Genomic DNA, 23768 nt, shown 5'->3' with positions numbered 1-23768 from the left:
AATTGAAAAACAAAAAAAAATACTTCAAACAAGTGAGTAAAATGAAACCCTGGCTGTAGGCACTGAATGATTTCTGCTCAGAGTTTGGAAAGGGGGTGCAGGCGCATCCAGAGTCCTCATTGTTTCTGTGTTGGTCAGTGATAAAGGAAGAAAAGTTGATTTTCTCTTCCAAAATCAATGCTGTAAAGTAGGTGTGTGCTCTCATCTGCTTTATCTTCTTCCTCCACCTTTCAGAAAACCCATCATTCCTCAGAAGGAACCGTCTCCGCTACTGGAGAAGAAGATCCAGCAGTTAGAAGCAAAATTTGCTGAGCTGGAAGGAGGCGATGAGGACATGGAGGAGATGGGAGAGGAGGAAGGTGATATGACTGAAACACCCTCGATGCCGCAGCTTCAAACCCCGTTAACCAATGAATTGGATATAATGCCTTATACTCCACCACAGGTAAGAATCTTCCTTAAGAAACCTTTAAATCTTCACATTCCGTGTTCTTTCCCTCACCCAAATAAAGAAACAGTAGCGTTTTATCATATATGTATAGAAGAGATTTGTTCTTTGGTTTGGAATCTATGGAATAAATTACATAGATCAGTTCTGGTGTATCCAATATGATATCCGGGTGATAATGTTAAAGGAGGTAGTTCAGTTGAGGAAAATTTAGGGTACGTTTTTGTATGCTATGTTATTTCTAAATAGGTTTTCTATGATCCTTGTTCAGAAATATCAAGTTCTTCTATTAAATACAAATTTGGGATGTAAGGGTTTAATTGTAATTCTCAAATTACCTAATGCCCATTCTTAAGCTTTCCTTACATTTTGGAAAAAAAAACTTAGCATTTTGGGTGTTAAATTTTGGTATGTGATTAGAAATTGCTGTGCGTTGTCATCTAGGGGAAAAAAAATATCCCTTTTTTAGTATTGAGTTACCATTCCTGCTTGGAAATAAGAACGTATTCAAAAAGTTAGAAGAACTGGATGTCCTAGAATCTTTAGTATTAATTTACTGATAAAGAGGAATTGTGTGTGGTTATGTGCTACTGAATGCAGCGTGAGTCATTACTGCTGCTTAAATGGGGGACTTTTGAGCCTTTCCTTCTTGCTGTGTTTCATGCACAAGCCCTGGTACTTACGTAAGTGAATGTTGAAGCACGGGGAGGAACTGCTTAACTGCTAATTAGCCTAACCAAGAGAGTTTGTTTGCAACTGGATTAAAACCCTTTATTTGTCTCATTGCATTGCTGCATCCACGATAATTCGAGTATTAGAGAGGGAATGGGAATGAACTGCTGGGAACAGGAGGGAGATTCAGACACTGGCAACAGGCTGTTAGGAAGAAATCTTTTCCTGTGAGAGTGAGGAGGCCCTGGGCCAGGCTGCGCAGAGCAGTGGAGGCTGCCCCATCCCTGGAGGGATTCAAGGCCAGGCTGGATGGGGCTTGGAGCCCCTGATCCCGTGGGAGGTGTCCCTGCCCATGGCAGGGCTGGAGCTGGATGGGCTTTGAGGTCTCTTCCAACCCAAACCACTCCATGAGTCTGATTCTATACTCGGTTCTATTCATGTCTCTGGTGAAAAGCGTCCTTTTGAACAGAGCTCCCAGGTGAAAGGCATGTATTTGCTTTATGTTCACTTACATGTGCAGGATTCTATTTAACAGCTATTAAACCCCAGAACTTTAAAACTCCTTTTTCTTCTGATAACAAAGGGCTCTTGCTTCACCTAAGAAAAAAGGAGTCAAGGCAAGTGAATACGTGATATCGTGGAGCTTGACAAATATGTGGATGATGCTCTCCTGCTGCAGTTTGCTGTGGATCAAGGGTTAACTTAAAAAAGAAAAATATGTGGAACTTGGTTTTTAGCTTCAGCAGTACAGCTGAGAAGAGGCATAAGGGAGGGAGGGGATCCTGCTTTGTTTCTTCTCTTAATGTATTGAGTATGTGCAGTTATCTGATTCAAATGGAGAAGATTCTGTTCATCTAAAAATGTTTGTATTAGTAATGCGAATGAACAGAAAATACAAGAACCAAATCCAGAATTCTTAGAGTTTGTCCAAGTCCTGTTTGCCCTTCCAAACTGGTGGGTAGGCTTTTACAGTGAATTACTGTTATCAAAACTGGTGCAAGTGCTGTAAAAGCAAAACCAGCTGATAAACTTGTATGTATCGAAGTGCGGATATATAAGAGGCCAAATAGATAATTAGGTTTTCCTGTTCCTGAATTGAGAACTCTCCTGGCAGCGTGGCCTTGCCTGAAAAGCCGGGATGAGTTGCACGTACCTGGTGGGGCAGCAAGCTGACCGTGAGCCAGCAATGTGTCCTTGTGGCCAAGAAGACCGATGGGAACCTGGGGTGCATTAAGAGTGCAGCCAGCAGGGTGAGGGAGGTTCTCCTCCCCATCTAGTCTGCCCTAGGGAGGTCCCAGCTGGAGTCCTGCATCTAGGGATACGATAGGGAACTATTGGAGAGAGTCTGGCAGAGGCCATGAAGATAACGAGGGACCTGGAGCATCTCTTATGAGGAGAGACTCAGTGAGCTTGGTCTGTTTAGCCTGGAGAATAATGAGAGGGGATTTCATCAATGCTTATCAATACCTAAATAGCAGAGGTCAAGAGGATGGGGCCAGGTTTGTCTCAACGCTGCCCAGTGACAGGACAAGGCAAAATAGGCACAAACTGGAGCACCTTAACATGAGGAATAACTTAATTTACTGTGAGGGTGACAGAGCACTAGAACTGGCTGCCCAGGGAGGCTGGGGAGTCTCCTTCTCTGGAGAGACTCAGCCCTCACCTGGACATGTTCCTGTGCAACTTGCTGGCGGTGACCCTGCTTTAACAGGGAGGTTGGACTGGATGAGCTCCAGAGTGCCTTTCCAACCCTGACCACGCTGGGATTCTATGGTTTTCTTCCCCTCTCTGTCCCCCATACTTTCCACAACCGTGTGTGTATGCTCTTGTGCATCAATGCCCCTCTCCTTAGGGGCTGTAAGGTTGGATGGTCCTTGTGCAAATCCATTTAGCAGAAACATGGGAGTATTTTGAAATGCTGTTTCTCAAAAGTCTAAATTTTCTTTGTCGAGAGCTTTCTCTTCTGTACGCTTGTGGTCATGACTGCTTTTTCTCACAGTCCACTCCCAAGTCTGTTAAGGGCAGCACCAAGAAGGAGGGATCAAAGAGGAAGATCAACATGAGTGGGTACATCTTATTTAGCAGCGAAATGAGAGCTGTGATTAAAGCTCAGCACCCAGACTACTCCTTTGGAGAACTCAGCAGGCTTGTAGGAACTGAATGGAGAAACTTGGAAGCAACAAAGAAAGCAGAATACGAAGGTAAATAAAAACTAAGATGCTAGACTCTTGCTGCTTTTTTTCGTTCTCAACACATTCATTACTGTTATTCAGATGGGAAGTTTAATAAAAGAAGATACTTATATTTGTGTTCTGGACGTACCTTAAAGAGAAGCTCATATTAAGAGAGGACTGAAGAGGAGCAAATAGCGTATTTAAGCTGTGTAGTGCACAACTGATCATTTAAATGCCTTTGCCACAAATAACTGAAAGAACAAAGACCATGAAAATGGGGACAAATTAGAAGTAAAGGGGCATGAAGCCCCTGGGCTGGAAGTCAGTTGGAACAATGGTTTGTGAAAGTTTACTTAAAGGAGGACTGGGGGGAGTTTTGGACAAGAAGCTCTTCAGAGCTGTGGTAGCAGGTAAGAAGGCTTAGAGTCCTAAAAAGTTTTAGTAGAATTAAACTAAGGAAACTGTTATGATACTGTAAATGTGACCTGTTGTCAGTCTCACTGTTAATCAAGTATTGCAACTCATTTTTGTGGAGAGATTTCATATCCTAAAGTAAGCCTAGGACTATTGCATAGGCATGCTTTAGATCTTCCTTTCTTTCTTTCCTTTCTTTCTTTCTTTCTTCCTTTCTTGCCTGCTGGTATTGGTCATTGAGTTTCAACTTCCATGTGATTAAAATGAAATACACTTGATCCTTAGCTGCAGGCTCTTACCCAAGGGGCCTGCAAATTGGCTTAACATCCACAGTTTTTACTCCAGTTAATATGTGGCAGCGCTTCCAATATAAAACCCATTTTTTTTTAACAACTGTTGCAATTTTATTGGAAGAAAATGCCAGCTTGGATAGGAAAGTTTCAATACCCAAGGAAGTTATTGCCCAATTAAGTTATAACTTTGCTTTTTTTGAAATGAGATTTGATAGGTTTTCTGCATACTCAGAACTTAAAGGCAGCTTTCATCTTCAAACTAGAAGTCTGCGTGCTATCACTTTTCCACCCTCAGCTATCTCAATCCTTTTCAAATCTGCGGTAGTGCCTCTTAGCTGTTCTGGAGGGTAATACTAGGTGTGAGTACTCTTTGTGAACGCTGAGAAGGGAGGTGGTAACACTCTTTCTTTGTGAAAGTACGTTGACCTTATTTTTTCCTGTTGTAGCTCCCTTTTATACCCTTCTAGATGCGCATGGTAGCTTTGTACAGACAGGTCCCTCCTTACAGTCTCACTCTTAAGCAGTAGGACGGCTGGCACGTCATCGCTTCCCAGCTTTGAGCAGCTCAATGTCTTGTGCTTCTGCAGGAAGGTGTAGCTGTAACGTACTGGTAGCAACAGCATCTGTCCACTGTTAACGATTGCTTGAGTGCTTCCACTTTAAACCTCTTTCTCACGTAAGGTTTTTCAGAGCTTTTGTGTTTTGGGCTGCAGTTTCTCTGGCTTGATATCTGCCCAGAGCTAGACTGGCTTTTATTTGTTTTTTCAGGGGGTTGGGATGGGGTTACAAAGTGTCCAAACTGTGTTTGTTTACCATGCGTGAAAGGAGACAAACTCCTCTCCTTCCCCTGTTACGAGTCAAAATTCACGTGCTCTCTAGCAGGGACGTGTGCCAGGGAGCAGAGAACAGGAATCGTTTGACACGGCAGTGAAAAAGTGCCTTTCTGTGTTCTGGTGAAAAGTAGTTTGTGTTTTAGATCCGTTTTGACCCACTGAAAATTCCATTTGGCGTACGTGTAGGGGGAATAGTTTATTTTTTTAGGAATAGCTGAGCAAAGCACAGGCTGCGTTGGAGATGCCTGCATGGCTAACGGCGCTGCAGAAACTTCTCAAAATGAAATAAAGCAATGCATGGGCTTGAGACAAAGGGCTGTTGTAAGGAAAAGCTCTGTTCAAAGCAGAAGGTCTCTTTGCCGTCTCTTGAGATGTGTTGGAAATGTTGTTTGAATGAAGTCCTGGCCTAAACGACTTGGGCTTAGTATTGAGTATGAAGGTGAATGCTCAAGGCTGAGCTTTCAGATGCCTGCTGAGGTTCCCTTTGACAGTGTTGTTCCATCTCTTAGTTCCGTGGCAGTCGTGGCATGGTTAGAGACTAGGTAGAACTCAAGTACTGGCCTACATCAGATCCTTTTTCAGAGCTCAGCACTCCGTAATCTTATAAAACTGAACCCTTAACAGTAATTTCCCATTCAGCCGAGTGTCTCCAGAACTTTTTGCTTTTGTCTGACCTTCTGTTTTTTTTATCTGGCCAAAATAAGCGAGAGTCTGAACAGCTGCTTCATCTTTTCCCCAAATAATTGTTCTGCTCTGAAGAGGATTCACTCATTTTTTATTTTAGGATCTACCTTTAAATGTCTTGTGTGTTTTGTGCTCAATCACGTATGAGTTACTGGTAGGAAATTTAGGAGTTTCTGTGCGTCGTCGTCTCTTCCTGAAATGACAAAGTGAAAAGGAAGAAAATGCTTTGGTAATGAAATTGGTCTTTGAGTGTATGGAAGTGGTGCATAGGAGCTCAATAATCGGGTTCTACAGGAGATGAATGATAGTTGTTTGAAGTCACAAACTAAAGATAACAAATGACATTGGCAGGATGCAGAACATAATCTCCTTGATGAACTACTTCTTAGCCTTTGTTTGACACAGGACCTTGATCGCTGTTTTAGTGGCAGTTTTCATCTTTCACCACTGCAAAAGAACTTCTACCCCTGTGTTCACCGCTAATAAAATTTGCTGGAGATGTAATATGCTGCATTCGTTCATTCTTTGTTGTTCCTCATTGCATCAGTCAGATACAATGTTCAGAGTAAACAAATCAGCAACTTGCATGCCCCTGAAACACCTTGAGTGGGCATTTGGCGTATCTCCTTTTTTTGGTTTGGTTGGGTTTCATTTTTTCTTTCTTCTTCCCATGACCCTTTCCCCTTCCCTTAATCTAAAATTCTCCTCTGGTCAGATTCCTGTGCAGTAGATGTTTTGTTCTTGCAGTCACAGTGAGAAACTTGATTGAGGTAATGACCAGATTCACCGTACAAAGGAGAGGCATGACCTGCAGTGAGAAGCACAATGTGAGTTAGCCATCTTCAGCAAAAAAAACCAACCCCCAAAAGAAATAATAGCTCAAAGGGGACCAAAACGGGGAAAACAACAGAGAGAAACAGAGAAAAATATTTTTGGGTCATCAAACTGCTGCTTGTTATGTTCCAAACACTGAGGACCTCTCTACGCTAGGGAAACTTGGCAAATGCTTCCCAACTTTGCCTTCGCTTTTCAGCTGCATCGGTAGTAAAATATATGGGAAGCTCATGAGCAAATGAGCCACCGGCTGGCACTGCTGTCTGCTCTTGGCATCTTATTTTAGGGCGCGTCTAATAGACACGTGCTTAAAAATTCCCACAGTGGGTTTACGCGAGAGGTGCCAGCCTTGGTAGCTGGTTTAGCAGAGCCAGGGGTGTCAAAAGAGGGAACGTTTTGCCATGTTCTCCTGGCGTGGACCGAGCCTAGTGCTGGACTGCTGCTTCACGTCGGTAACACTGGTGTTATTATCAAATTTGTTCTTTGACCTTTTAAATTTTTATTTTATTATTTATTTTTCTTTTTCGTGGAATATTTTTCATGAAAGGTTCTCAAAGTCTTAGCCGCAGCCACATGAAATCAAATCACATGCTGTATAAAACGATTCTATTTTATATTTGACTAAACTATGCCAGTGTTTGACTAGTCCTTTTTTTAATGAACAGATAATATTTTGAAATTCTGGGTTACAAAACAGAACTGAAAATCTAAAATGCTTTTACAGAGCGGGCAGCTAAAGTTGCTGAGCAGCAGGAGAGAGAGCGAGCAGCACAGCAGCAGAATTCCTCCCCCCGGGCAGGCACTCCTGTCGGGGCTCTTATGGGGGTGGTGCCGCCACCAACACCAATGGGAATGCTCAATCAGCAGTTGACACCCGTTGCAGGTAAAACGTAGGAGCTATGACCATTTTTTCCTCATCCACTATATCAACCCCCTTCATAACTCTGAACACTCTCTTGGGTCACACTTTGTTCTTATGGAAGAAAAAGCTCAACCTCTTCAGTCTTTCTTCATAATGAGTGTACGTAACTGCAGCAGTAGCCTGGTAGGCTCGGTCCAGTAGCGAGTAGCTTGTTGGAAATGCAAGACAAAAGGGTCCTCCGTGTGCAGGAGTTCTGTTCTGTTTGGGTGCAGTCGTGTTTATTCACTCTGCTCTGCAGAGGTCGTGTTTAGCCCTGCTACGAGTAAGCCAAATGCTCTCCTAAGCGCATGCAGCATCAGGGGAAGCACTAAAGTAGGAGGGAAATTACCGATTTCTTTGTATTGTCAGGAAGGCGAGAGGCAAACAGAATCCAAAGCAGATTTTTAAATCCAAGTAAAACCTTAGAGAATTGCTGGTTAGACAGTGGTAAGCAGAGCAGGGTAGGATCTAGAGCCACTGCAGAAACAAATGTGGAATAGCGAGAGAGCCGGTCTTAGCGGGTGATTTTCAGAATAGAACTGGGCTCGGAGAGCTCTTCCACAAGGGCCCTGTTGCTGAGTGTTGGGTTTGTTACCGATTGTAATTCGACTTGAGTTCATAGGGAGCATGCTCAGAGCATGGAGATATTGTAGTCTGCTGGTGGCCCTTGTATATGAATGAGCCGTACATCAGTGAGAAGATGAATTGGGTATTACCTAAGAGGTTGTTTTCCTCCTCCTATTTCTAATTAAAATAATTAGGTAACATCAGTTAAGGACAAAATAGTGCCAAGTAGATAAATACGAGTATCAGAGGACTTCTGGTTTGAGTTTGGGGCGGTTTTTAGCTTTCCCATAAGGCATTCCAATTATCCCATTTATTCTTTTGTCATTTTTTGCTTGCTTTCTCATCTCGCAGGCTGTGGCCGTATTTAGAGCTGACAGCCTGGAGCGTTTTTCATCACGGTCTTTAAATCCCTCTTTACTAAAGGGGCTGCATGGATGTTTAAACTCAAGGCATGTTCCTTACTTGGTTCTTGGTCTCCAGACTACAAAGCATTTGTTTACACTGAGTTGCATTTTTATTTTGTTAATTTATTTTCCACTTAGTTCTTGATAATTTTCCCCTGACCTGTTGGCAGTTGGCGTGTTTGTGTGTGTACATATGTCTGGGTGTATATTAAGAAAAAGGAGTTCTCCAGTGCTGATCTTTTTTTGCGAGTCCTTCTAGAACACGCAGAACTTCATCCTCTTGCGGTTGTGTTTTCTTGGTTTGGTTCTTGGATTTTTTTTGGCATTGAATCACTTTTCCACTTTCTGGATGTTGGTGGGTAGTAATAAACTGTGCGTTCTGTAAGCGATACGCGCTGACTTTCTTCCTGCAGCAGCCTTCTCAAAAGCAAACCCGTATTTAAGACCATCGTCTTATCCAAGCAGTTAGATCTGCAGGGCTCTTCCCTTTGGCATTATGAAACACTTCCTTGAAGTGGGTGATCAAGTGGTTCTTTTTAAACTCTTTCTATTACTGTGGCCCATTTGAGAAACACAGCCTTTCATCTTTCAGTTTCCACAGGTCTTGCTTAGGAATATCTTATTCTGTTGAGACTTCTTTCACATCCTGCTCCATCGTTTGATTGCTTTTCTCCAGTTCAGAGAAATTCTCCATCGCAGAAGTTCAGAGAATTTCTTTATGGGCCACAGGTCCAAGAAATCTAGATGCTTTCTGAGGTGCATTTCTCTCAGTGCTCAGTGCTCTTGTTTCTTGTAAATTAGGCATTACACAAGCTTATTAAATTGTATGTTTTCATAGTAAAAAAATGGGAGAACAGGTAGTTTGAAAGACATCACAAATTACACCGATGGGAGGTGGAAATAGTTTGCTCATGCTTTCCAAGTGGTACCTCATGTATGAAGTATAAAAGTGGCTGTGATTGCTACCTTGTGATGAGCTACAAAAATTAGTTTCTCTTGGAGGTTTGATGACAGCTTTATTAAGCCAGACTGTTGCTGAGTGAGTGTTTTATTGGGAAGTGTAGAAGTAAGTTTTCGTGATTGATCGATACGGGTTTGTTTCCTTGGAGGTTTTTGTTTTATTCTGTTTAATTTAAAGCTGCCGAAGTGTGTGTAGATGTGTGGTTGCAGCTAGGGGTGCATGGGAAGCACCAGGCAGTAGCTACAGTGGAAGCCCTTTATTCTAGGGATGCTTTTGTGTTTTTCTTCTGTTACTTTTTCCATTACAAATATGGTTTTCACTGTTAATGAAGAGGTCAGATGAGCTTCCAGGTATTTGAAATAGGTACCCAACACCTCTTGTCCTGTGGAAAGTGAAGGCTTGAGGGAGATCAGTTCTTTATTGTCTCATTGTTAGCTCCGTGTAAAGCTTTGGAATTTTAGGTTTGTCACCTGTGTAACTCTTCTTGAAGAAGTGACCAGTTTAGTTTGTATTTCGGAGCTGCTTGATCCGTTTTGGTCCTGAGCTCTCACGACTGTTTTGTTTTCAGTCAGAGCTGGTGTGTGGTTTTGGACAGTCTGCCAGAAATTCCTGTTCCAAAAGTTTCTTTTGTGAGTTACTGGGCATGCGGCAAAACTCTGTAGATGGTTCCTGGGAACAGACTGTAGAAACCCCAGCAGTTTTGCATTTCTTAAATCTCCTACCTCACCTCTTTAGACCTGCTTCTGTCCACTGTCATCTTTCATTCTTTCCAGCACCTTTCCTTGGTTACCTGATATAACACATCCATTTAAATTAAGAAGCCTAGAAAACAGGTGAGGGATGAGCAAGTTACTTTCCAGGACCTCATAAACACAGTGCAGTTATATTGTGTAGGTTCACCTCATGGACAGCAACAAACCCGAGGCAAAACAAGAATAAACTCTAAATAGTCATCCTTCACATGCAGAAGGTTAAAGTTGTGAGCAGCAACACTTCATTGGATCATTGATTTTCCTATAAAAACACCTTGAAAATGCTGTTAGTGAAATCCTGTGAGGGCCTGCAGGTGCTCCTTGTAAGTCCTTTTACTTCAGTCAACTGCTGTGTGCGTGTATCACTGCAGCCCAGTGCATCCAGTGCTCTCAGGTTTTAAATTTGAGTTACATCCTTAGTTCATACTGGAGATGGTTTAATAAAAGTCACCCCTGTCGCTGCCGTTAGTATGCAAACGTTGTAGGGCGTTCGTCTGTTAATTTTGCATATGAAAAATACACAAGATTTTATTCTTGTTCCAGTTGTTTGGTCCCTGAGGGAGCCCGCAAAGCAGGGCTGCACGTGGAGCTTGTGTAGTTAGCGTTGCGTTCACTGTCTGGATGCAGATGGCAGAGCTTTGAGCTGTGTTAAAATCGCTTGCCTTAGTAACATTTAATTGTGGCTGACTTTATTCCTTGTGTTAACATATGTGAGTATTCAGCATTTATTGCCCCATGAGAAGCATTCAGATACACTAAACACTAATTCATCAGGAGTACGGTGTTTCACATTTATAACTTTGTTCTATTTTTAAGTTTTACTCATGTTTGCAAGACACTAATTGTAGTATCGTGTCGCTGTACTAAAAGTGCTTTCTTTTGTTGTGTTTTGTGGGTAGTGCATGACTTACTGTCTAGATCATTCCGCATGTTATTGATGCATGTTTGACATTTGTTGTGTCCCCCAAGGCATGATAAGTGGCTATCCGCCGGCGCTGCCGCCTTTGCAGGGCCCCGTTGATGGCATTGTTAGCATGGGCAGCATGCAGCCACTTCACCCAGGGGTGCCCCCACCCCACCAACTCCCGCCAGGTATGCCAGGCATCCCCGGCATCCCACCGCCCGGTAAGAACCTCATCCTCATTTGCTCCTTGTTTCATTGCCGTGTGTTTGTCATTTAACCAGTTGTTACAGAAACGATCCGCAGCTTGGTTTGGTCACAGCTTGGGTTTCTGAAGGGCCCGGGTTGGTTCAGCTGCGGCACACGCTGCGGGACGGATGAGGTAGAAGTGGAATGTTGACAGAACCGCATGTGGAATAAACCAGCTGCAAAAGGGGACTGGAGAAACGTGGCATGCTCCAGCCAACAAAACTCGAGCTTATTGGAGGTCTGAAAGCTAAAACCAGCCTGTTTGTGTCCTTACATCATTTCATAGAATCATAGAATCACCAGGTTGGAAAAGACCCACCGGATCATTGAGTCCAACCATTCCCATCAATCACTAATCCATGTCCCTCAGCACCTCATCCACCCGTTCCTTAAACCCCTCCAGGGAAGGGGACTCAACCCCCTCCCTGGGCAGCCTGTTCCAGTGAACAACAGCCTTCCACTCCTTTTCTTATCCAAAATGGGCTTATAAATGAAATGTATTGTTCTGTTTCCTTACCAGACTCTTTTTCAGTAGGTTAATGTGTGTCAGTAGCCAGGCTGTGTGCTTAAATGAGCCCCTGGCCATCAGGGCACTGACGTGTTCAGATGAAACCTTGTTGATAGAACAGGAACCGGAAACCTTTTGAGGGTAAGGTGAACTCCGTTTCCTGTTGTGGCCAAATTCTGAATCGATTTTTTGAGAGCACACCTACTACACATTTGCGGTTTTTTACCACGCTTGATGAAAAGTGAGGCTGAATCTGAATGAATCCTAAACGTTTTTCCAGTGTTAATGGCATTAACATGTCCCCATTACAGGGGAAAAGGTGTCCATCTGCCCTCTCCTCCTGTTGCCTGCTGAATCTTTCAGCTTTTAGCTCTAAAACTCACATCCCTGTTTAAAAGACGTGCGTCCCGTGTGTTCAGCAGTTAAACAAGCTGTGATCCAGAGCGGTCTCGTTTGCCTCCCCTACCCCACTTGCAGCTGTGTTTATCACAACCTCTGTTAAGACTTTATCTACGTGTAAATTGTTTTTGGGGGGTGTTTTTTGCTTGCCTGGGGGTTTTGTTAAATCCATCGGTATCCGGTGTGCAGCATGCAGCTTCGCTGGCGTGTGAGATTGACCATGACATCCCGTAGAGGGAGCAGGAACAGCTGCGTGTCGCTGAGCCTGTCTCCGACTCACCCAAGCAATGACCTTTAGCACCCATCAGCCAGCACAAATACTTGGGAGGTGAATCCAGGGCAAGGCATTTCTTTTTCCCACCAGAGAAGTGGCCTGCTTGTATGGTGTTTAAAGCTGAGAGGATATGGGTTAGGGAAAAAGTAATGCCTGGGAGTGCAGGACCACAGGTGAAACGATGCTAAATCGGGCCGGGTGGGCAAGGGGTGACCCACGCTCCAATGCTGGAAGAGTTCTGGTGCCTTCTGCCAGACCTCTTCATAAAACGGATCTGTGTCACACTCTACAACTTGTATTATCGATGTTTTTCCCCAACTCCTGACTCGCTGGGAGTACAGATATATTTAAAATGGAGGTTGTCATCAAATGGAAAATGCATTCTCCATATGCTTTAGTGTGTGCAGTGCAGCGGCACGTCTTCTGATCACGGATACAGAAATCTCCATGCAAATTAAACCCTCAGAGGGGCATAGTCAGTTTGCTGCTTTTCCAATTAATGAATATGAAGAGCAGCATAAACAGAAAGAAAGCAGCAGGCGGCATAACTCTCGCTCACTGAGACCAAAGCATCTGTATGTAAAATATGGGAATTGCATGGCTCTCATTCAGCTTTATAAAGGTTTCAATCTAACACTGGTGTCCGCTGCACTGCGCAGTGGGGAAAAGCCTCGCTACGTTTGAGAAAAACTAACAGCCTTTATTTTATTGAGGTTTATTTCAAATGTTTGTTGGTCTCGTAGATAAAACTGTTGATGCTTCACCTTCAAGTGACGTTTGATATTAGTGAGATCTCACTGAATTTGTGTAATGGCTTGGATTTCCTCTGGCTGTGAATGTATTTTATATAAAACTGAGCACAAGGAAATGTTCGATGTTGCTAAAGCAAATCAGCATTTCCATTCTTAAAAGGATTCCAGGAAGATCTTGTCAAGCCAAAGAGATATGTTGTCAGTGAAAAGCTTTAGTCAGGCAGTAACTAAGTAACACGAAAAAAATCTGAAAACCAAAAATGATTCACTTTGCATTTCTTTAATTAAATGAGTTCAACAGGCCCTGTATCAGTGTTTGCTAGTTGTCATGTTGGCTTTTTTTTTTTTTTTAACCCCCTCATTCAGAAACTCCTCAAGTGGTTTCCTTTATTGGGGGAGAGGGGGATATCTGAATGCCATACATCTGCTTAACTGGGAGCAATGATATCAAAAGTATGAATGTTTACTATAGAAGACCAAAGAAGTGGTTGCACTGCTCTGAAATAAGACTAATTATTTTATATTTTGGAATATAGGTGTTATAGGCCAAAATGTGACCCCCATGGTAGGCACTCCAGCACCCGGAGCTAGTCCTTTTGGACACCAGGTGAGTCATTTCTGCATTAATTATGAGGCTCTAAGGCTCTGAATTAGTATTTGAACAATGTCTCAGTTAAGACATCTAGGGATGTACATATCCTTTCCCGGGGAGAACATAAACCACACCAGTATTCAGAACCAGTTAATATCTTCTACTCAGCCTTTATTTCTTGGTTGTGTTGTTACTATGCTAATTAGGTTCTGTCTGGTGGGATAACTTGAGCGGTATAAGCAAGACAGGGTTTTAATTTGTTTTCCTTCTGCTAAACTAAGATAAGTCTTTTCATCCCACTGTTCAGTTTGCTGGCAATTTAAGTTTTGCACACTTTGGTGATGCAGAGAAGAGGCTGCCTGCTTTCTCAGGCACTGATGAGTGGGTAGAACCTGTTTTGTTTGCTCCCATTTTCACAGGCTGCCCAAGCAGATGTTCATTGGCAATTTAGAATTTGTCAGTTTGGAGAACAGCGATGACCGGACGTTCCTTCACAGTGATTAATTCGGATTAATTATGCAACACATTTCCAATTTTATTGACTTTATTTTTGCATCATAAAGACAAATATGATTTTTGGCTAGAGGGTGTAAAGAAAACCAGAAGTGAAGTGTAAATGTATACCGTGACAATGAGTTTTTCCAGACCACAGGATATCTGTGCCAAGTTCTCAGTGCTGCTGCTTAGTCAGAATGGTGAGAATTCTCCTGTGTCCCTGTGATTTTTGCCTGGCAGCAATTAGCTTTTATTCTAAAAGCATCCCAGTTGTCCAAGGATCAGAATCAGTTCGGATTAGATGTTTTCGAGTAAATCCTGTGCTCCACAGGCCACACATTAATGATCAAATTGGAGAAAGCATGAAATAAAAAGGAGGAAGACCTGATGCACAGATGCGAAGCGGCTCCCTTGCAGTTCCTCTGAATGTGATCTCTCCCTCGCTTTGTCGTTGCAGATAGGAATCCTCGGCCCGCCGGGACAGCAGGCGCCGCCTCCGTATCCCGGCCAGAGCCCAGCGAGCCAGCCAGTTATGCAGCAGCCCACAACTCCCATGTTCGTCTCCCCTCCACCAAAGACACAGAGGCTTCTTCATTCTGAAGCCTATCTGAAATATATCGAGGGGCTTAGTGCTGAATCAAATAGCATTAGCAAGTGGGACCAGACCCTCACAGGTAAGGCTTTGGGTACAGAGTGGGATGATTCCAGGCAGAACTTCTTTGTAACCACTAATATTTTTTGCTTTTATGGAAAATGCTAAATAAATCTGCTGCTTGCTTAATAGCATTATAGAATAGTTTGGGTTGGAAAGGACCTTAAAAATCACCTAGCTCCAGCCCCCTGTGATGGGCAGGGACACCTCCCACTAGATCAGGCTGCCCGAGGCCCCATCCAGCCTGGCCTTGAACCCCTCCGGGGATGGGGCAGCCACAGCTCCTCTGGGCAGCCTGGGCCAGGGCCTCACCACTGTCATGGTGGAGAAATTCTCCTTATGTCTAGCCTAAATCTGCCCCTCTCCAGTTTATCCCCATTGCCCTTCGTCCTGTCACCACAAGCCTTTGTGAACAGTCTTTCTGCAGCTCTCTTGTAGCCCCTTCAGGTACTGGAGGGTTGCTATAAGGTCTCCTCGGAGCCTTCTCTTCTCTAGGCTGGACCTGTTCCAACAGATCCATCTCCTCTTTATGTTGAGGATTCCAGAACTGGACACAATACTCCAGATGAGATCTCACAAGAGAGGAATAGAGGAGCAGAATCCCCTCCCTCGGCCTGCTGGCCATGCTTCTTTTGATGCAGCTCAGGATACAGTTGGCCTTCTGGGTCGCGAGCGCACACTGCCAGCTCGTGTTGAGCTTCTTATCGACCAGCACCCCCAAGTCCTTCTCTGCAGGGCAGCTCTCAATCACGCCATCCCCAATCGTGTGCTGAAACTGGGGATTGCCCCGACCTAGGTGCAGGACCTTGCACTTGACCTTGTTGAATCTCATGAGGTTCTCACAGCCCCACTTCTCCAGCCTGTCCAGGTCCCTCGGGTTGGCATCCCATCCTTCCAATGTGGCAACAAAATAAAATGTACACATTCTGGTAATTGTTAAAAACAAATTAACAGAATCAGCAGGCTAATTAGAATTATATGAATCTAAGAATCAATCATATGGGCTTAAATACTAGAGCCAATAAATAATTGGACCGTTTCTTGACCTTCCAGCACGAAGACGAGATGTCCACTTATCAAAAGAACAGGAGAGCCGACTCCCTTCCCACTGGTTGAAAAGCAAAGGGGCTCACACCACGATGGCCGATGCCTTGTGGCGTCTGCGAGACTTGATGCTACGAGACACCCTGAACATCCGCCAGGCATACAACATAGAAAATGTTTAGTTGCGTAACTGCTTCTTTCTTTGATACCGGCATATAAAGGAGTTTTGTGGAACAATAGCTGTTTTAGTTACTGGGTGGGGAGAGATAACCAACAATAATTTGTATTGCATTTTACTGTACATTGCAAGACCATTTTTATATAAGGACACTTTTAATAAGCATATTTCACTTTTTGTTATATTAAGTTGACTTTATCAAATACACAGATTTTTGCATATGTTTCCTTGGTTTGGAAGGCGATTTCATAATTGGTTAAGTGTAGTCAAGGATTCATCTTTCTTATACTTTATTGCTGAGAATCTGATGCCATTGTTTTTATAAAAAAGAAGAAAAAAGAAAACAAAGTGTTAACAAATTGGTACAATGGAATGTGAAATTAGTCATAGTTTACATCTTAGAGGGACGTGTGTACATGTGCTTGTGTGCGCTAGTCACTTCCAGCAGAGATCTCACTTGGATGTGAGCAGGGAGTATCTCTTAAAAGAAGCTAAAGGTAAGACGTGCGTTGACGCTAGGGGAAGAAAAATAACATTTCAAGTCGCTCCCGAGGCAGCTGAGTGGGCCACAGTGATCATGGAAGGGCTAGTGCAGACGGGACAAGGGTGTCTTGACTGCTGATGTTGTCCGATCCTGTCCAGTTATTTAATTGTGTAGCCAAGGTCATTGTGATCCTAAATCAGTAACAGAATACGTGTGCTGGCACGGCCTTAGGAGGCGAAGCTTTTATCTCCCGTGACCTGCTCGGGGGGTTCTGTGATGCCCCTGACACTGAGCGGTGGGAAGGGAAACCTCCGTCCCTAAGCAATTCCGTGTGGGAGAGGCACGCGGAACTGCGAACCAGTTCAGGTCTTGGAAGGTAAGTTAGAGAAGGGAAGCCGAGTTGATTTATTAGCAATGTTTATAAATTCACACATATTCTGTTAATGATTGGGCATTGTAAGACGTTCTCGTACGCTTTCTTTTAAGTGCATTGATTCACTTTAATGTATTGATCAGTGGAAGTTTTGTGATGCAAAAGTTGATAGATTTGACACATTAAGGTAAAGTACTACTGTGCGGTGCGTGCAAGCACAGCACAGCGAGACCGTGGGGAACTAGAGCACTTGCGTCGCAGCCTTCAGAGGGTGTGGGGCTTGGTTTGGGTTTTTTTCTTTATTTAGCTAAGGTAGGCGTAGACTTCTTGCCAAATTTCAAGGTTTTGACTGCCTTCTGCTACAGACTTACCTGTCCTCATAACCAGCCAACCTTTTGGACTGCAAGGCTGTTTGTTTAAAGGTAAATCCTTTCATGTACTTAATTGTAGAAAAAGAATTAATAATTTTAGATTGTGTTAAGTGACTGGGAAAGCAATATTGGTTTGAAAAAGGTGTTGGCCTGAACATGGTCACTGCATCTCAGTCCAAAAGAACTGATTTATTGATACACTTTGATCTCACTGCTAGACATGTTCATCGTGTGGAAATGTTTAATAGCACAGAGCGGTTTTTATTTGAGTGCATTTGGCAGGAGGTTAAATACTTTTCTTCTGGATACTGGATATCTTGGGTTCCATTTTGCTGATGTAATTAATACTGATGAGGGAAGTGACGTGCGCAAGTAGAACCTGTTATTTAATTTTACTAGCTAATTTCTTTCCCTTCTATTGCAATCCTCCAGTCATTGTGCAGAAAACCATGTAATTACAAGCAGGCCCTTAAGGACAGCTTAGGTCAGATGTGCAGTGGACGTGAAGAAAACGGAGCTGAGCAACACAGGGAAATCACAGGTTTGAGCTCTACAAGTACAGAAATTCTTTACTGGCCTTTGTAAATGACCAAGTTCAATAAAGTAGAAACTGAATAGTCGTAGACGACCCCCACATATACAATATCATCCTCAAGTATATTTAGGTTACCATAGGCTTTGCAAAGCCACAAAGATGGGACGGTGAAGTGAATCAGGCAGCAAATCCTAGTTTGGGAGTGTTTGGAACTATCATGGATTGTACTAATGCACCACCAGATTCTCCTGTTTCTCAGCATTAACACAAATTACACCAAAGAACCTGGGATGGATTTTAATTAAGTTATTGATTTATTTATTTTCTTTTGAGGACTGGATGGGACTCCCTTTGGAGCCTGTATAACTCAGATGTTTAATTTATCTGAAGGTCGGTGCCGAGCAGACTTGCAGCACTGGCTCTCCTGCCCGAGCAGCCGAAACCTGATTTTCACTGCTCTTTCTGGCCCAGAAGCAAGAGATTGGAAGTGCAAACGACCCCTGGGTCCTCCCACAAGGCAGTGCAGAGCGCTACAGCTAAGCCGCTGGGCTGGCCCTGATCAATTATTTTAAGCTTTGTTTATTTATTTCAAACCCGTGTCTCTGGATATTGGAGGCGTTTCAGTCGATTGCAGTAAAATTTACGATATGATGGCTACAGTCTAGAATTCCAAACCAGCAAAAGAAACTGTTTTCTGACTCTGGTTTTAAAAAAAAAAGGAAAAAAGAAAAAAAAAAGACATGTCTGTCTGTCTTTCTCTCGCCTTGTGGGTGTTTGAACCCCTTATTTGTTTTCCACTGCCATTTGTTGTACTGGCATAAACAAAACTTTCATATTAAAATAAAAAGTATGAATGGGAAATGGTTGGCTTCTGTGAGAGCGAAAAATAGATGAATCTAGGACTGGTATTCATAAACCACTTGGAGACGACTAATAATTATTTGTTCTCTTCCTCAGTCCTTCCCTTCCATGAGAAAATTTACTGTTTGTGTAAAAATTCAAAGCATTGATGTTGGTGACTTTTTTTTTTTTATTTCAGCGTACTTTTTCGGACCTGGTTAATCCATGCTTGGCTTTTCGTTAGATCTTGTACTCCTGAAGGTTAAGCTGCAAGCCAGGTTTATAACATGTATGTACCATCACTTTGTTTACCTGAGTCTTTTTAATTTGAATAAAAATAGTTTGCAAAGTGTTTTGGATTAACCAGTCCCATCAAGACTTTTATTAGGATTTAATTTCAGGTGATTCTGGCTGATGCTAATCCAGATTTTATCAGGTCCCTGGTACGTGCGTGCATGCGGGTAAAAAATCCTTTTTATTTTGTCCCGTGTATTGCAAGATGTGCCTGGTGGGTGATAAGAACAGGGATGCTGAAAAATACGGTTGAAATTAAACCATAAGGAGCATGAACAGTAAACCTTGAAAAATATATGATGCATTGGGAACAAGCTGAGTGGAGATAATAAGATTCAGTTGGTCCCAGATGCCCCCACATTAATTGCTTTGAAAATAAACAGCAAGCCTTAATTTCACACTAGAAACTAACGTGGTTCAGAACTCTTTTATGTAGCTGTGTAATAAGGAAATAAGAACAGTAATATGGAAAAAAAGCATCTTTTTACTCATTAAAATAAAAAACCCAACAGTATAGAGGTTTTCCTTAATACCACAAACAGCAAGAAAAATTAAATGATAGAAACCTCTCAAGTCTCAAAGTGCCTCCAACACGTAAAGAGCTATTTAATTATTCAGAACAGATAGCTTTATATTTAATTAACATGCGTTCATGTCCTTCCTGTGCCAGGAGGGATCAAAAAATCCAGTGCAGAAGCCTGGTTGTGCAGATCATCGTCTGTTAAAGGAGGCAGCAGGTGAGACATGAAAAGAAACGGAGGAGAAGGCCCTGAATTACACAGCAACTTGAGTAACTTGTGTGGCTCGGGTTAAGCTAAGCACAACGAAAGCCTTGGAGCAAAGCGGTGAAGGATGCTTGGATCTTCTTGTTCTAAGGAAACAGCACTGGCAGGAGAGAGTTCCAAAAGGCTCGAGAAGGAAAGGTAGAGGGAGCTAAAGCTCAACACTTTTCAAAATCTGGCTTTTCACTCATGCTTTATTCTTTCTGTGTCGCTGCAGTTAGGATTTACTGCAGCAGAACAATATACGACTGCAAAAAGAAGCTTCTGCGTGAGGTTTTGGGAACCAAAGTCAAAACTCAGGTTCTTATTCAGAAATAGGGGGTTTCCCCAAGTAATTAAAGTGATAGGGTCACGTCTTTACTTCTCTTGACAGTTTTTATCTCCTGAAAACACAAGCAGCACTAGCCCTGCAGATCGTTCCTTGGATGAGACAACAGCAGTTCCCCTCCGCTTGCAAGGTGAAACATCAGCAAAATGCTTACTGGCTCTTTAGCTGAAGAAAACTTCCTTCTGTGGGAAAAGGCTGTTAGGAGTTGGTGCAGGAAGGAACACGTGTAAGTATTGGAACTCCCTCGAGTTTGTTTTTGGGCAGGTTTTAAGAACTGGCTTCTTTGTGGGCTCTCAGTATATACGCAAACCATCAGCAGTAACACAACGTCGTTAATGCAGAGTCCTCACTGCTTCCCCAGTCACCCTAACGCAGTCACAGAATAAAAGCTGTCCAGGATATGCAGTGAGCTCTCTTTTCCTTTCTGGGGAGACAGGAGTCCTGCAGAGGTTTGCTAAGCTGACTGCTCCTCTGCGCTTGTGCCTGTTAGGAGGTGAAGGATCACTCTTTTCCCCAAAGCCCTCAGTTCACTGAGTACCAACAAAGGGTACGAGGGGCAGGCAGCGGAGCCTGGAGGCACGGATGACTTTCCAAACAGTGTGGGCTGAGTAAACACTGAGCAGCGAGTCTGGCCTCTTTTTATCTGGATACAATTATGCCACATGGGAAAGAAAACAAATTAGATGAGAGCGCGGTTTCTGTCAGCACAAAGGAAACTAACTAAAAATCATTGTTCCCATTGTGCCTGGATAGGATGTAGGTGATGGGTAATGTTTCTTTCCCACTAGTCTTGGCCAAAAAAAAGCAGCAGCCAGACTCCGTTTACTCAGTTTATTTAAAAGTACTAAACAAACATTAAATACGTGGCAGAGGCCTACATACAGCAAACTTTTCTCCATTGTATTTGGCTTAAATACAAAATATTAAAGATATGAAGTAGATGTAGGAAGAATAAATTGCCAAACCCATCTAAGAGCGTATTTCACAAACGTGTGGATTAGAGTTCATCTTGCAGACAAACTATTCCCCTCCTATCCATGTGGCAGTAATGCTTCTCTGGTGTTAATACAGCTGAAGCATTCAGCTTCCCCTTGAGGCTAAAATTCACTTTTTTCCATCCGCTCCTCGTACAGCCTTTCTGATCGTTTCCTACGGTAAACATCATCTGCCAGAAAAAGATTTTATTTTTATTAGTTTTCCAAGCACAATACAGTATGAACGTACAAAGCCTGTCCTCTCTTCTTTAAACTTTTCAATCCACTTTTCTCTTGCAGACAACTGAGAATTCATGCCAACAGAAATCCCTATTGCCACTTAAAACCAGCTCATATTCTCCCTCCCATCCAGGCTAAAGTTCTTCCCATCAGTCCTGATTAAATGTTTTTATAGGAAGACTGTTTCCAGTCTGATGCAGTTGTTTCTTGTCTGCTTTCCCATGAGAGTAATTAAAAATACAAATGCTCCAACTTGCTGAAGCCAAAGGGAAATGAAATTATAGGCAGAAAGTGAATGCCTGAGGACTGCTGTATTTTAGCTTTTTTTAAAAAAAAAAACCCAAACCATATGTATTTACTCGTCTTCCTGCCGAGTCTCACTAACAGGAAAACCTCTCACTAACAGAAAAAAAAGAGGTTATCAGTCTTGTAGGTGGTCACTTTGCATGGATTATAGAGCAGTAATCAGACCAAACTGCACAATTATTGTTACTGCAGTCTGGTTTCATTTAGGCATAGCAGCAAAGGCAGCAAGAAAATAAGGCTCAAGGTGAAATATCACAGGATGCCAGGTAGGAAGGGACATCAGGGATCTTCTGGTCCAGCCTTTTTAGGTGGCCTATAGTTTAAACGAGATGGCCCAGCCCCCTGTCAAGCTCAGCCTTAAGAGTCCAGTGCAGAGGAATCCACCACTTCCCTGGGGAGATTATCCCAATGTTTAACTGCTGTAATGGTGAAAAACTTCCTTCTGGAATCCAATCAGAATCTCCCCAGGATCAACAGATTCCCCATTCCCCTTCTCTTTTCCATGTGACTCCTCATAACAATAAAGCCTCCACCCTCTAGGCAGACACCTTTTATGTGCTGGTATGTGGCTGCTACACAAATGTGCTTTAGTTTCTAACCTGGCCTTATTCCTGTTCAGGTAATTTACTTAAACTGAAAACCACAGCAAATCCAGGGCTTCAGAAGTGGGCACAGCAGCAGTTTTGTTAGCAGTGAGTTCATCAGCTCTGGAAACCGTGTCCAACTGGTTTATTTCTCAGGAGACTGGACTAGATTTCCCATGAAAAAGGGAACATTCCTCTATAGCAGAGAGGGGAGCTGAGACTTTTCTGAAGGACACTCAAATTCCCAGGTGGCTCCACTCCCTTGTGATCCAAAAATACATCCAAATAAACTCCCTAAGACTCGTTTTGGAGTTTCAGAAAGCGAGCATCCTTTCCCAGGCCTGGCAACACGAGGGAGTGATCTCCAACCACTGTGCACAGCCGGACAAGAGCTGGGACAGGATGTGTTTCCCATTTACATGCATGTGGATGAAGTTTCCTGGAAATCTTACGCATATTCTATTACTTTCTAAGGACTCATTTTAATGTTGTTATGAACTTTACAACAGTCAACATTCTTACTATTTTGGAGCTCTGGCTCCAGCTCTGCCTGCCCTTTCCTTTGAGAGGGGGAAAGGCTGCCAAAAGAGGGGATCACAGAGGACATATCTGCTCACCATGCTGATGGAAAAGACCCACTGGATCATCGAGTCCAACCATTCCTATCAGTCACTTAAAGATCATGATCTTTCTGTCTTCCAACTATAAGAACATTCTCATTAATTTCAAAAGTTGCAAGTCTAGATTCTATTGGTTTACACAACTTTCTTCCAAGTTTCATGTCACTGTTTTCTTAGTCCTTTAAGGCAGAAACAGAAAGAAAAACTAGTCATTTAGATTGCAAGCTCCTCAGAGCACAAGTAGCTTTGTTCTTACAGCTGCTTATAGTTCAGAAAGAACGTGTCTGGAAAAACAGTGTTTGAAAATGAAACCCATGCTGTCAGGGGGACGTTGTGTCCAACCTTAAAAACCTACAGTTCTTTGGATAAAAACTGAACTCTATACCAAAATATTCCACTTTTTTGAGACATTAACTACTTCTCATATCGCTTTTTGTGCTGCGGGGCCGCCCCTCCTCACTCACAGAAGGTCTCCTGGCCGATGCGCACGTTGATCATGAACCACTCCATGGCTCCCCCGAGGACGAAGAAGAAGGGCAGGAACCGGTAAACGCCGAAGCGCCGCTTCCCCGGCACCAGCTGCAAGAAGCGCTTCACCCTCTGGCTCACCAGCATGGCCGGGCGGGGCGGACAAGGGCACGGGGTGGGGGAGGCCGGTCACAGGCCGAGGGGACGCGCCTCAGCGCCACCCCGTCACGGAGCCGGCGGGCGGTCATGGCGGCACTTCCTCTGCGTCACTTCCGGCGGGGCACGCGGGGCGACGCAGCCAATCAGCGCCGCGGGCCCCGGGCGCGCAGCCAATGGGCGCCGGCGGCCGCACACAAGGGATCACGTGACCCGCTTGGCCTCGTCTGATTGGGCGGGTCTGGTTGGGGCGTGGCTTCTATGCGACCACGCCCCCTTTCTCTCCAGCCCCGGCTCCAGTGCTAGCGAGGCGGGCCTCGCGTGATTGGTCGAGGGGGCGTGGCTTTAATTAGGCCCCACCCGTCTACAGCACAAGCCACGCTCACCGGCTCTAATACGCGTGGAGTGTGGTCCGGGTGGAGATAGGGGCCC

At 43.6% G+C, this 23768-nt stretch overlaps 2 protein-coding genes across 15 annotated transcripts in view; one reads left to right on the top strand and one right to left on the bottom strand.

The window, feature by feature from the left end:
* The window catches only part of PBRM1 (polybromo 1), a 52779-nt gene extending 33832 nt beyond the window's left edge, over window positions 1-18947 (top strand). For 6 of the 14 annotated variants that reach the window (XM_069865827.1, XM_069865826.1, XM_069865830.1 and 3 more), the window contains 7 exons: window positions 235-445; window positions 3120-3321; window positions 7077-7235; window positions 10907-11062; window positions 13557-13627; window positions 14565-14781; window positions 15813-18605. In XM_069865827.1, coding sequence (XP_069721928.1) covers window positions 235-445; window positions 3120-3321; window positions 7077-7235; window positions 10907-11062; window positions 13557-13627; window positions 14565-14781; window positions 15813-15985 — 1189 coding nt within the window. In that variant the 3' untranslated portion in view covers window positions 15986-18605. Of the gene's footprint in view, window positions 1-234; window positions 446-3119; window positions 3322-7076; window positions 7236-10906; window positions 11063-13556; window positions 13628-14564; window positions 14782-15812 lie in introns of all 14 variants that reach the window. The other 8 variants (XM_069865837.1, XM_069865836.1, XM_069865834.1 and 5 more) reach the window with 3 other exon arrangements.
* Window positions 18948-20805: 1858 nt separating this feature from the next.
* UQCC5 (ubiquinol-cytochrome c reductase complex assembly factor 5) lies at window positions 20806-23445 on the bottom strand. The gene is made up of 2 exons (XM_069865890.1): window positions 23177-23445; window positions 20806-21153 (listed from the first exon to the last, which is right to left on the bottom strand). The coding sequence occupies exons 1-2, from the start codon at window positions 23325-23327 to the stop codon at window positions 21086-21088; spliced, it is 219 nt and encodes a 72-aa protein (XP_069721991.1). The 5' UTR covers window positions 23328-23445; the 3' UTR covers window positions 20806-21085.
* Window positions 23446-23768: the final 323 nt, after the last annotated feature.

This window comes from Phaenicophaeus curvirostris, chromosome 11 (assembly GCF_032191515.1).
Source record: "Phaenicophaeus curvirostris isolate KB17595 chromosome 11, BPBGC_Pcur_1.0, whole genome shotgun sequence".
Classification (NCBI taxonomy): Eukaryota; Metazoa; Chordata; class Aves; order Cuculiformes; family Cuculidae; genus Phaenicophaeus; species Phaenicophaeus curvirostris.
The sequence above is the reverse complement of the archived record's forward strand: the minus strand, read 5'-3'. Positions and strand labels throughout refer to the sequence as shown.